The 13,676-nt window shown below is 40.5% G+C and overlaps 2 protein-coding genes across 2 annotated transcripts; both read left to right on the forward strand.

Annotated features, from left to right (window-relative positions):
* The first annotated feature begins 4,596 nt into the window (after window positions 1-4,596).
* Window positions 4,597-5,727, forward strand: LOC141814946 (B3 domain-containing protein Os03g0120900-like). Its single transcript, XM_074702904.1, has one exon. It carries the CDS (start codon window positions 4,597-4,599, stop codon window positions 5,698-5,700), a length of 1,104 nt encoding a protein of 367 aa, XP_074559005.1. The 3' UTR covers window positions 5,701-5,727.
* Window positions 5,728-10,642: 4,915 nt separating this feature from the next.
* On the forward strand, window positions 10,643-12,152 carry LOC141814861 (heavy metal-associated isoprenylated plant protein 9-like). Its single transcript, XM_074702814.1, has 5 exons — window positions 10,643-10,717; window positions 10,807-10,954; window positions 11,035-11,207; window positions 11,300-11,390; window positions 11,509-12,152. Exons 1-5 carry the CDS (start codon window positions 10,700-10,702, stop codon window positions 12,006-12,008), a joined length of 930 nt encoding a protein of 309 aa, XP_074558915.1. The 5' UTR covers window positions 10,643-10,699; the 3' UTR covers window positions 12,009-12,152.
* The last annotated feature ends 1,524 nt before the right edge of the window (window positions 12,153-13,676 follow it).

The following is a 13,676-nucleotide window of genomic DNA, read 5'->3' on the forward strand; positions in this document are numbered from 1 at the left end:
CCCACCACCGGCGAACAGCCCACCACCCCATCACACAGTGTTCCACATGCATAAACAACACTAAAATGAAGCAACGAAGAAGAGTCTAGGGTTTACCGTCGCCGACAATCGCCTCGTCGTCGTCACAGTCGCCGGAGGAGGAAGAAGGACGTCACAGTCGCCGGAGGAGGAAGATATCGCGCAGGAGGGAGAGAAATCGCGGAGGAGAAGGCGTCACAGTCGCCGGAGGAGAGAGAAAGGATCGGAGGAGGAAGGATCGCCGGAGGGATCGGGAACGCCGGAATCGCCGCGGAGGAGGAAGAAATCGCGCAGGAGGAGAGAAATCGCGGAGGAGAAGGAAAAGGGGATCGGCGGAAGGTAGATCTAGGGTTTTTTTGCGACGAACTTGTTTTTCGTCGCAAACTTTGCGACGAAACAGCCTTTTCGTCCCAAATTTGGCGACGAAACCATTTTTTCGTCGCCAAATCGAATAAGTGATGGCCCCACCCTAACCCGCGTGCCCTATATCAAGTTTGGCGACGAATTCGTCTTTTCGTCGCAATTTGGCGACGAAACCACCAATTCGTCGCCAAATTCCAGAACCCTAATTGATGGCCCCATCCTCCCGCGTGACCCGAACCCAATATATCAAATTTGGCGACGAATTCGTCTTTTCGTCGCAAATTGGCGACGAAACCACCAATTCGTCGCCAAATTCCAACCCTAATTCAAGTTTGGCCCACCCTCACCCGCGTGACCCGATCCCAATATATCAAATTTGGCGACGAATTAGTCTTTTCGTCGCAAATTGGCGACGAAACCACCAATTCGTCGCCAAATTCCAGAACCCTAATTCCCGCCGTAACCAGTGGACCCCAACTTCTGGTCAAATTTGGCGACGAATTTCAAATTCGTCGCCAAATTTGGCGACGAATTTTCAAATTCGTCGCCAAATTGGCGACGAAATTTCAAATTCGTCGCCAAATTGGCGACGAAAAATTCGTCGCCAAATTGGCGACGAATTTGGCGACGAATTTTATTTTTCGTCGCCAATTTGGGACGAATTTAGCAACGAATATGTATTCGTTCCAAATTTGCGACTAAACTTTTTTTGTCGTAATTTTCGTTGCAAATTTGCGACGAAGATTGTTTTTGTCGCAATATTTGTCGCCAATTGGCGACGAAAAATTTTTGTCGCAAATTATCGTCGCAAAATAGCTGTATTTTTGTAGTGGCCGGGCGGACAAGCGAGACGAAGCCGGAGGCGAGGATCGAGGAGCTACTAGGCATGCATGAGGGTGGTAGCTAGCCGAAGACTTCAAGGGCATTTCCTTGTGGAGAGGGCATGAGATGAAGATGAAGATGAAGATGGGAAGACAATGTTCAGGCCTTTAGTAGTAGGAATGGACCACTTTGGGGATGATGAAAAAGTTCAGCTTTGCTTTTGTTTTTGGATTGAATAGATAATGAATTATACCATATTTATTTGTAAGAAATAAAATAATGTTCTTGTCTAGATCAAGCCAATAGACTCAACTAACCAACAAGCTCATGTAGCTATTTTGCAAGTTTTGGGATAATTAAAACTAGCTATTTTGTCTAATCAATGTGCTCCAACCATAGCGATTAGCCTAATTCATTAGCATAATCGGTTCGACTGGACTAACATACCTAACTACCGTGTTTGGATCTTCTAGCTCGATCTTGTTGTCTAGCCAACTGACTTCATGGACCTATTTGACTTCACTATTGGTCCTATTCATTAAACTCATCTTGCATGTTCAACTGGCTCATCCAACTAATCCCTTGTTTCATTAGGGTATTATAATTATTTTGTTATATTAATTATACTATTTTTAATTCTTAATTATATATTATAATTAAAAAATAGCTACTGTTAAATATTTTTGATATAATATTTATGTAATCGACATATTAATTACATCAACCACAATGCTTTAACGCATTTAATTAAATTAATATAATGATTTTCAAACTTATTTTATTTAATTACGACATTAATAGAGTGTATATATATACTTTTTTAATAAAAACTAAAAAAACAAGTTAATACGAGAACATTTAATGTTAAGGGTCGCATGAGCATTATGGTTTAATTGCGAAATTAATAATCATATGAAATTTTTCTTGTTTTGATCCTTTTATTTAATTGGCACCAAATATTTGAGAAAAAAAATCCTCACAAATTAAATTCATCTTGTTTTGAACATTTAATGTTTGATAAGACAGATCTAACTATCTCATCATTTCCCAAGGCTTGTTTTGAACAACGAATACATAAACAAGCAAAATCATTAAAAAAAACTCGTAGTTTACTTTTTATATGATCCATTTCCAAATGCATGATATTGAGCTCGAACCGTATGGCCATGTAAATGCTTCAGACAAAGTAAAGGGACTGCAGGAGGCCATGACAGGAGATGAGCAGAGTAGTACTACCGAAGGAAGAATTAAGGAGGAGGAGACAAATTACGCAATTCAGTATCTGAAGAGAGAATGTGATGAGAGAGAGAGAGAGAGGTCCCCTATCAGACAGCCTTTTATCTCCACGGCCATTGCCCCCACAAAATTATTGAAGCATGTGTTAACTGCAAGGGCGACCCAACGCCAATCCAGCTACAGTGGTCAGCCTCATGCTCCATTGGGAGACTGCATGGGGAGCTCCCAAGTGGCACAACCTGTGAGGTACACTGATCATCCATGGATGGATCATTGAGGTTCCTCCATGGCGTCGATGACAGGCCAGGCACATGAAGCTGCTGTACCAACGGTAGCTAGCTAGCTAGCTACTGCTTCATGCATGCATGGTGCATGCTTCCAAGTGTGCCAAGGCTCCACTCACAGCTCTTGGATCGAGAGTACTCTCACATGTTTACATACAATAAGACTATAACTAGCCTTCCCAATTTACTTCGTATGGAAATCTCATTCGCCATTAATGGTCCACAGTCTCACTGCGTACCCTCCTCTCCCTCCCAAATCATGCAATATTCCCAACCCTTGGCAATGTACTCGATCTAGCCAAATCGAGGCAGTGGCTTAGTTTCACCATGTATTCCTACTGCTCTCTACTACGTACCTTCTCATACGAGCTTGTATGTTGGGCATGCACAGTGTCTCAGGGAACGCTGGTGGTCTAGGGAGAGGTTTAATTGGGGAAGAAGGTACTTGTGGGTGTTATTTAATGATATGGCTAGCTAGAGCACTGCACATGCTACTGCTAGTAGCTAGCTACATGCATGAGATTGCCATATGGGTTGGGACAAAACTCTGCTGCCTTCATTAAAGATTCAGTTACTCTCTTCCTCGCAAACCCTGTCGTGGGCTTCCCCCAGCTCTCTGTGCCAGTCCATGTACATAAATACGTAAACATCATGATGGTCGATGTTGGATCGATCTTTCAGCCCTAGCTAGCTACTTGAATTTTCTGTGGATGGATCATCTTTCCTTATGTACTCGACGCACTTGCACCGTCCATTGCTTATCTGTATATCCACCAAAAGTTTCCTTTTTTGTAGTGATTCGCTTCGTCGTATATAACGTCTTCCTTCCTCAGTCGTCGCTGCTGCTGCTGCTATCGATGTTGTCCGATAGCCACATAAATTAAGCATAAAATACACTAAGTTACGTTGTCTAGATCATCAGTTGATTTCTTGTTGCATCTTTTTCTTTTACTTTGACATATTCAATGATTAAATCGTCCAAAATCCATGCTCAGGTTTGCAGTTTTACAAAAGCTAGAGCATGTTGGCGTTAGGAATCTTTCCCTCCCCCATGGATTTTGGGAGACAAGGAAGGATCGGAGTCAGATCGCTCGGAGAAAGAGAAATCCTCCATTGTCTCATTCTTCCAATCTCTTCACTCCACTGTCGTTGGACATTACTAGTGGCGACCGGCCATAGTACGACAACAGATTTGACTCCTAGAGTCAACTCATTCCTTCGTCAACCCCTAATTCCAACGTCATCCTCACAATTAATGATCAAAGTAAGTAAAAGAAATGATGTGTGAACTCCTTGACATATCAAGGGAGGGATCTAGGATATCTAGAGAGGAACTGGCCTGTCTTAGGGGTTTAGCACAACTCATGTATCTGAACACTTGCTGAGATGAAAAGGACAAGCTCACATGAATGCAACCAGAAAGCTCATGGGCTCATATCCCTACACTCTCCTTATGCACTACCTTATAAAGAACGATCCAACCTATTATTACTCTCTTACTTTCCTCTCTCTCTCTCTCCATTGTCCATCTCTATTGTTCCTGTTTGGTTTACAGTGAGGCAACAATAATGCACCCTTCTTATGGGAACCTTCGTGGATTGGTAGAGGAAAGCTAGGAAGGAAGCAGAAACAAAGCCAAGCAGACCGTATACATGCTTTCATGATTCTCTCTTTCCCAGCTACAACTAATTTAATTTCTACCTCTCTCCCTCAGAAGTCAAAGCTCCAGGTACCAATTTAATTTCCTCTCCCCCTTTTCGTATGCAATTCCTTTCCTGATCATATGTAGATTGTACATAAATTCACATGGCAGATAAATTGTAGTCACTATTCAACAGCAAGAGCATCACTTTACTGATCTCAATTGTCGTCGATGGAGTTCACTACTTCGAGAGCAAGATCAGATGGCTTTTACAAGATCAGCGATCAGGAATCGAAGCGTGCTCCTTCCTTGGTTACTAATAGTTTACAACCATATCCATATGCTTCCTCCTCTTCTGCGGCGCTCCGATGGCAGGTCGGTCCAACAACCGCCGGTGTAGCCGGTCGGGCCGAGCAAGAGAACGCTAATAGCTTCTTCTTGGAGAATAAGGAGCACATGTTCGACAAGGTGGTGACGCCGAGCGACGTGGGGAAGCTGAACAGGCTGGTGATCCCGAAGCAGCACGCGGAGAAGTACTTCCCGCTGAATCCGGCGAGCAACGAGAAAGGGATGCTGCTGAGCTTCGAGGACCGGACGGGGAAGTCGTGGCGCTTCCGCTACTCCTACTGGAACAGCAGCCAGAGCTACGTGATGACCAAGGGCTGGAGCCGCTTCGTGAAGGAGAAGCGCCTCGACGCCGGGGACGTCGTCTCGTTCGGCCGCGGCGTCGGAGACGACCCTGGCGACAGGGGAAACCTCTACATCGACTGGAGGAGCCGCCCGGAAAACCAGCACCACGACGGACGGATCCCACGCCTGGCGCCGGCCTCCTTCATGGGCGTGACGTCATTGGCAGCGAGGTCGCCGCTGACACCCTGGGGCGGTGGCGCCCGGTTCTTCGTCCCTCCAGCGTCAGCTTCTCACGACCATCACAACCGGGTGTCGCCGTACGGATACCCGACCTCGCCCCGCCATTTTCTCTTTATCGGGTCTTCGATGGTTGCAGGCGGTCCGCCACGGACACCGCAACCGCAGCTCGGGGTCCCATCGGTGGTTCTCAATTCCCTTCCGATGGGTCGGAACCAGGCGGCGGCAGCGGGCAAGCGCGTTAGGCTGTTCGGAGTCAACCTCGACTGCGGCGCCGAATCTGACGGCGCCTGCAATACTGCGGCGGGGCAATTCCTCGGCGATCTATCAGCGACTAGCAGTACTACAGCACCGCGGTTGTCGACTTTTACGCAGCGATTCATCCCGTTCCTTGAGGAGCCCTCGCAAGCATCGTCGTCGTCGTTGGCGCACGAAGAACACCACTTGACATTGGATCTTGACTTGTGAAGAAGAACAGGAGACGATCGATGAGAAGACAACGTAATTATATTATACACATGTATGCATCATCCTAATGAGCAATTCAGATGCTGAACATTAATTAATTAAAAAAGGCTACTTAAATATATATTCTATTCGAATAAGTTATTTAATCATACATTGCATTAATCCACTAGAAAGGAATTAATTAATGCACAGAAGATTCATAGAGAGATGGCAGAAGAAGACCACTTCAAAATATCTCCTTATTCCTTCATCATAAACTTCATTTCACCTTGCTTTCTTTTAATGTTCTTCTGCTTCTGAAGATTACTGAACATGATATTTATGAACCTTGAAGCTATACAAATATATATGACTACACTGTTTGTTTAAGTTGCCTAGTTTCTTTCCACGAATAATCATGCTTTTGAAGAACAAGTTCTTGCTTTATACATACTTCAATATTTCCTCTTAATTAATCTGCTTAGCTTGTTATTATATATACTAGTCTTTGTGTTCATGCACTATGAATATCTATCTCATTTCTGCTTGAGGGAAAACAAAAAACCTTCCAGGGTCTGATGATAATGGCATCTGATGGCCTTGATCGTTTGCTGCAATGATCTAAGTTTTTTAAAAATGTATTGATACTTCAGCTGAGTTATTTCATTTTTGGACTGCACATGATTTTACTTAATTGCGTGAATTAAGTACTGTTAGTGCTATGTAGTTTGGCATATTTGCAGCACTGAATCTTCATATGTTCCTCTCTCTAAGCATATATATATTTAATTTATTTCGTTTTAATTATCACAATCTCAACTGCATGCTAGAAATATATATTTTAGAGAAATAAAATGAGGATTATTTACTTAGTAAATATATGTATACTGAAAACAAAGGCATTGATAGTTGATGCAATCATGCATGGAGTATATACTCTGATGAACAATGGTTCGTACTACGAGTTAAAAATGATTTGCTATAGTTAAAGCGCACATGTAAAAAATGAGTTGATCATTATGAATTTTTTAAACCGGCAATCATCATCATATTTATGCAGCTCTCTATACTGAAAAGAATTCAACTACAGGATGTGATGTAGTGTAAATATATACTAATTACACTGTGCTTTCATGATTAATTGTTCTTATGTAAGAGTATATATATATATATACATACACACACACTTTGAATTTGATCTTCTACATGGTCTCATTAATTAAGATTGCTCAAGCTCTTAAAGCTGATTAATTGACTAATCACATTCATTCATTTAAGTGCGTGTTCCTGATCAAAGATGCCTAATTAATTAAAACACTACTACTACATGAATTCAGTACTCCACTGATGAGTACTGTGCGGCCGATCACAAGGCATGAATATCGATCGATCTCTGATGATGATCTTGTCTTCATCTCCAAAGTGGTCCATTCCTAGCTACTAGTAAAACTGTAGAGAGGGCCCTAACTTAGTCTCCCCCATCTGCTTCCATCTCATGCCCTCCCAACAAAGAAATGTCCTTGTAAGTCCATGTGACTCAAAAGCTAATTCTCGGCCACCATGCACCCTCCCCTCTTCCCTACAGCCCCGCCCAGCCTGCGCGGCCGTCCGGCATGGCTGGCGAACCCCCCACCTCATGAATTAATGCACGCATGACCTGAGAGCGACCTCTCATGCATGCATGGCGCCGTGGGGTTCACAGAACTTCAAACTGAAACCCCCCCTCCACTCGATCGATCGCTCTGCGACGTCGACATGCATGTATATATATACATATATATATACTTATAGATAGATACGATCGACCTACCTAACGACTTTAGGAGGAAGGAGTGGAACTTGTGACTTGTCTCTCTCAACCCATGTAAGAAACAGCTAGAGGGAATGATGGGCTTCTCTTTTCTAAAGTCGATCGACGCGTGCAGACGAAATTAAAGCAGATGCGGCTAAGGTTTTGCATGGGACCACGTCCATCCATGCCAGTACGTTCCTGTTCTCCTCTCCCCCCCTATCGATCGATGTGCATTAATATATATATATATATATTTGCTAGCTAGCTGATGATCGCCTGCATCAACAAGCTACTGAAGCTTCTGCAGTCTACCTACGTCCTTTCTGCATGCTAATTAGCTTCGGATACGTTAATTAATTAATTAATTAATATATATATATAAGAGCTGGAATGGATGGCATGATTGATTTAGTTTAATCGAATTTTTATAATAAATGGATTTTAATTCAATCGAGATGATTTTTTAATCACTCTCACGCCGTTAAATATGAACTAATTAACGCCGTGCTTGTTTGATTCGTAAGATCACGAGAAATCTTATCTTATGGATGAAAAGTTTGGTCAACGAAGACGACTTTGTGGATGACGAAGTCAGCGATCCACCAGAGCTCCGCGTCGCTGGAGAATCAAGTGTTGCCATCTTTGGGATCTCGTTACATCGCATTTGGAATGCTATCTTAATTATAGTGACGATTAATTCAACGGGGTTGACTTATCAAGGTGTTGGTCAGAAAAGGTGAACGGCGATTGAAGTCGAACAGAAAAGGTTAATAGCATAATGCATGCTTCCGAGTCCTACATTTCTCGCACCGTGATAAAGTCATAGATTCCCTCGATGTGGATGTATAATTGAATTATGATCGTAAATAAATTAGATATTCTCAATTTATATTTATTTAAAATTTTTATATTTTAAATTTATTTGATTGATTATTAAAATTCATAATATAAATTTATTGATTTATTTAATTTTTTTATTTAATTAATTTATTGATAAAAATTTTATTGATAAATATAATTTAATAATATTATTCAAACGTTATTTATGAACATTTAACAATGATTTACCTCATGAAATGAAGCCATTGTTATAATTGATGATCTATGGGGAAGGCCCAACTAAAGGCCCAAAGCATATATAGATGGATTTTGTTCTGGTCCTTCGACGGGCCAACTTTTCTCAGCTGGTCCGGTCAATTCATTTGAATAATCTAATTGCATTTATCAAAGGAAAAAAATAATTATGCGTGAATTATCGGAGAATTTATGTGTAAATAAAATGAAATGGGCATTCCATCTAGCTACTATGGGGCCTCGACGGCAGTTTTATTCATGTGGTGGGGAGACTAACTATTCAAATGATTAACTTCGTTAGGTTACTATCCATGTGTACCTTGCTGAGTCACTCCACGTGGCATTATTTGCCGCAGTCGCATCATGTCTTCGTGGCACATTGGATTGTGCCGGTGCACCAGAAGACAGGCGCGCAGGCAACAGATTCTTAGTGGGACCCAGGTATTACTTATTTACGAGATCCATTTCAATTTCCACCTCAAATCATAATTTAAAACGATAAGAACATCTTTTATTCTAATATTTTTAACAACTACCTATTATTATTATTATATATACAAAAAAATACTCTAAAACTCTTACAATATATTTAAATTTTAAAATTTATAATTTAATTTGATTAAAATAGAATAAATAATTTTTCATATTGTACAGATACTAACTACACATTTATAATTAAATTTTAAATTTTTAAATTCTAAATTTAAACTCTAAATACTATTATTTTAAATTAATCAAAATCATTTTAAATAGTTATAAAAATTATTAAATAACTACTGCACATCTACACCAATATTATATTAGATATTACACGTTGTAAAAACTACATAATAATTTTTATATATTATAATAATTATAATAATATTAAAAATAAAAAATAACATTGTTATTTAATATTTTTTATATATTACAACAACTATCAATAACTACTATAAGATAATATAGGAATATAATATCGGTTAGGATATCTTTTAAAAAAAGAGGATATTCATTTGATATGTCTTTTTGATTTTTTTTTATTTTAAAATGCATCGTGGTGTCTACTTTATTCAAAAGACAGATATCTTCGGGAAAGAGAAATATGATATGCTGGCAATATTTCTTGTGGTTTGTCCCATCTCCGACTCCACTACAATTCTTCTTAGTTTATTAGTTTCAGGTGATTTCTTCACCTAAAAGATCATTTGCTTGCAATCAATCAACTAACTACAATTAAGTAAAAAAAATAATAATAAATCTCAATCAGTCTGGTTGCTTTTGAGGATAGTCGATCTAGTCCCAGATGAAAATTTCCCTCCTGACCATCAGAAGTGGTTGAAACAAAATATAATTAATCCAGATTATTCCTTTAATTAACTACAATTAAGCACAAGAACAATCATTTGGTTGCTTTTTGATGATTTGATTTCCCTCCTGAGTTGAAGTGGTTGCTCCAAACAAAATTTAATTAATCTTATTCTTTTCCTTTACCCGGTGGAACCTTAATGTTCTGACAAATAAAGAATTATATTCGATAATCCCATAAGATTTGATACTGTATATAACATTTTGCCGACATGAAAGAAAGATTACGTCTCTACATGAGCACTAACTTTATCAATCGAGCATTTAGGAAACACAACAAAACATTCCAATCAATATCTTCTCGGTTTGGTTCACCCAACTTTGGAAACAACTCGGTTTCAGGTTTCCCAAGGCGATGATTCACCGATTTCCAGAAGAACCTCTCGCCTTCTCAGAGCAAGTTGTTCCCCCGGGTCATATCCAAGCCACTCGCATGCATGATCGATGTTCTGTTTTTCTCTCTATGATGCATGTGTTTCTGTTGTCCCACTGAAATCCTCATCACTTTCTCATCATCTTTCCTGGTACCAAAATACTTTTGAGCCCAAGGGGCAGGAAAAGCAGTGCCAAAGTGATTTACTACTACCAAATGCATTAGTTTACTCCTACTTTTGCCATCCACAGCTGGTGATGACTATAAACCTCCTCTTCACCACTCATCTCATATCACACAGATCTTCATTATTAGGATCCAAGCCTCAGCCTGCTCGACCAAAGTTGCAGCATTAGCAGCCTGCTCTAGCTGCTGATTGTTGTGTTTCTAAGAACTACTTGCCACATTCAAGAAGTTGCAGAATTGTTGGTTTCGAAATGGGCGAAGCTAAGCAGGTAAGGATGGTTAGATGTAATCCTTGGAGATATTTATTCAACTCGAGGAGAATGCAGCAAGATTTGATCTCTTCTGTTTGTTTTGACAGGAAGTAGAGAACAAACAAGAAGAGAAGGCCGAGGAGAAGAAAGAAGAGAAGGCAGCAGCAGGTCCTCCTCCACCCATTGTCCTGTCTCTGGACTTGCACTGTGTTGGATGTGCAAGGAAGATAGAGAAGTGCATGCTCAGATGTAGAGGTCGCACCCAATTCAAGCTAAGTCAGTTATTCACTACAACTCCTCTACTCAAATTATGTTTTGTATTTTCTCCACATCAGGAGTTGAAAGCGTTGAGGTGGACATGATACAGAACAAGGTCACAGTCAAAGGGATAGTGGATCCTCAGGCCTTGTGCTCCAGAATTCAAAAGAGAACACAGAGACAGATCCGAGTGCTCTCTCCTCTGCCCCCGAAGGAAGGGGACCCCAAGCCGGAAGCTGATCCACCTCAGGTATGCAAAATTCAAGTATGTATACCTTCTGAAATTCCATCATTTCCTAAGTGAAATCTTAGAGTTTGGACTTGGCTTATGTTTGTTAAAAGGAGAGCGGCATGTCAACAGTTGAGCTCCTTGTCAACATGCACTGCGAGGGGTGCGCAGAGCAGCTGAAGCGAAAGATACTAAAGATGAGAGGTGACAAACGATACTGACCTTAGTTAACAATTAGCATGGATGTATCATACGTTCAAACCAAGACTTTCTATCGTGATTTCAATTGAAAGTGGTTGCAATCTGATTCTGATTTTTCTAGGAGTGCAAATGGCCAAGACCGACATGACTGCTGGGAAGGTCACTGTGACTGGTACAGTGACCGGCAAAAAGATAGCGGAGTACATTCACCGGCGCACTGGGAAGATAGCTAGCATCGTCCTCCCACCGCCCAACGAGGAGGAGAAGAAGAAGGAAGAAAAGAAACCCGAGGAAAAGGCCCCGGAGGACAAGAGTGAGGAGAAAAAGAAAGATAGCAATGAGAAAAAAGAAGAAGGGAAGGGATCTGAACCGCAAGAAAATGCAAATGACAAGAAGGAAGGCGATGCCAGGGAAGAGGAGAAGAAAGAAGCCAACATTGTGAGTGTCAGCCAAGACGACATGATGAAAAGGATGATGTATTGGCCTGGCAACTTCGGTGAGGAAGAGATGGCGAGGAGGATGATGGTTCACTGGATGCCGGTATACATGATCCAGCAGCCTCCACCTCCACCACCACAACTCTTCAGTGATGAGAACCCCAATGCCTGCTGCATCACATAAAATTCCATACATCAAAAAAACAAGATCTGTACGTAATGTTGGAACTAGGAAGCCATGCCATTTACTATTTCATATAAGACGATGTCACATGGTATAACTGTAAACTTATGTATAACTGGATCTTGTTCATGTTTTATCTATGAATTGTAACTCCTGTATGCCCTATCCTCTGTTTATTTCAATAATTTCAAGAAGAAAATAGTTTCTCAAAGAGAAATGTCTTTATATATTAGGCTATGCAAGACTAAACATTGCTACAAAAACTGCAAATGAAAAAGTTCATCACTAATTTTCAATAGCAGAGCAAGACTGAAATTTTTTATATATTTCATCTACCAAAGATAATATTATATTAACAAGTATCCAAAAGCTTAGAACTAAAATGTAAAGAAAGAACACAGAGGAAAGGATGAAACAATATTGAAAACTAGTTACCTCCAAAGCTCGAGCAAAAGGTGGTGCATTGCATGTGGAAAATGGCTTCAAGGAGCAGCAGGAACAGGGAGAGTGGCTTTGCTTGACTGCTTGTGCTGCAGATGGTGAGTGTCACATGGAGGTAGGGACATGGAAGAAAAAGAGGAAAAGGTGGTCTTCCCTTTCCTACCTGGGTTCATGTGTCTGAATGGCACACAGGCATTCCAACTTCAACATCCCATGATAGCAGCGCACAACATGCTCGAGTTGCTGACACTGGAAACAGGTAGCCCCTTGGTCGTGCCTCCAATCAACTCCATTTGAAAGGTACTTTAAAGGTAAGACATGATATGACACAATTGAGGGAAGGGATCAGGTCTTCTGCATCACAATGATCATGGAGGAGCACAGCTGAAAAGAGTTAAATTAGGCAGGTTTAGCTTTTTGAGCAGTAGATAAGAGATCATATTCCATGAATCCCTGAGTTCAGATTCAAAAAATGGCTGTAGATAAGTGCTTCAACTAGACAGTCAAAAGCGTCCGTTTTTGCATTCTGAACAAGAACTGAGCTTCCTTAACAACGAAGAACAATGGCGACTGAAGAGAACCACTAGACTGAGAAATTGTTCACAAGCAGGCAATAGATCTTAAAGATCGACTATAAGATCAAATGTGGCACTCCACATGATCATCTGCACGAAAGGAAGATAAGTTGCAACAAAAAAAAAAAACCAGCTAAACCTGAAGGCAAGTGGATTTAGACATGTCACCCCATGAATCTGAACTCCTATTGGTTGTCTAAAAAAAAACAAGAACTCCATCTTGACAAGCTCCGAGTGTTCTTCTTAACTAGGAAATTGCTTCAAAAAGGATCGTTCCTAAAAAATATTAAAGATTTAAACAAAAATTTACCTTAAGCAATATAAAAACTAAAGTATCAAGTAAAGTGCATTGCAGTATCTCAAAACCAAAAACTCAAACAAGCATCAATCTTAATTAGTTGAGCAGATTAGGGATAAATCTTAATAGTCGATCCATTAGGAGGCTGCATAATACATATCGTGAATGCTTTAAAAGGGGAAAACTGCATGAGTTTCAAGGCAGGAAATCTGAACTAATTATCATAGGGGATAATAATACTTAGGAACATACAAATTCTTACAGAAGTGGACTTAGGAACACCACAATGAAGACTATATCTATGAACAACAACAACAACAACAACCCAGTCTTATCCCATTAGGTAGGGTTGGC

This window comes from Curcuma longa, chromosome 21, assembly GCF_044706935.1.
Source record: "Curcuma longa cultivar G26 ecotype Majalengka, Jawa Barat chromosome 21, ITB_CL_G26_1.1, whole genome shotgun sequence".
In the NCBI taxonomy this organism is placed as follows: Eukaryota; Viridiplantae; Streptophyta; class Magnoliopsida; order Zingiberales; family Zingiberaceae; genus Curcuma; species Curcuma longa.

Bases quoted from the DNA above. Each gene is read 5' to 3' on its own strand.
- LOC141814861 (XM_074702814.1), top strand. The intron at 11,208-11,299 runs GTATGCAAAATT...GTTTGTTAAAAG, and splicing joins CGGAAGCTGATCCACCTCAG to GAGAGCGGCATGTCAACAGT. The intron at 11,391-11,508 runs GTGACAAACGAT...TGATTTTTCTAG, and splicing joins AAAGATACTAAAGATGAGAG to GAGTGCAAATGGCCAAGACC.
- LOC141814946 (XM_074702904.1), top strand. From the start codon at position 4,597: ATGGAGTTCACTACTTCGAGAGCAAGATCAGATGGCTTTTACAAGATC.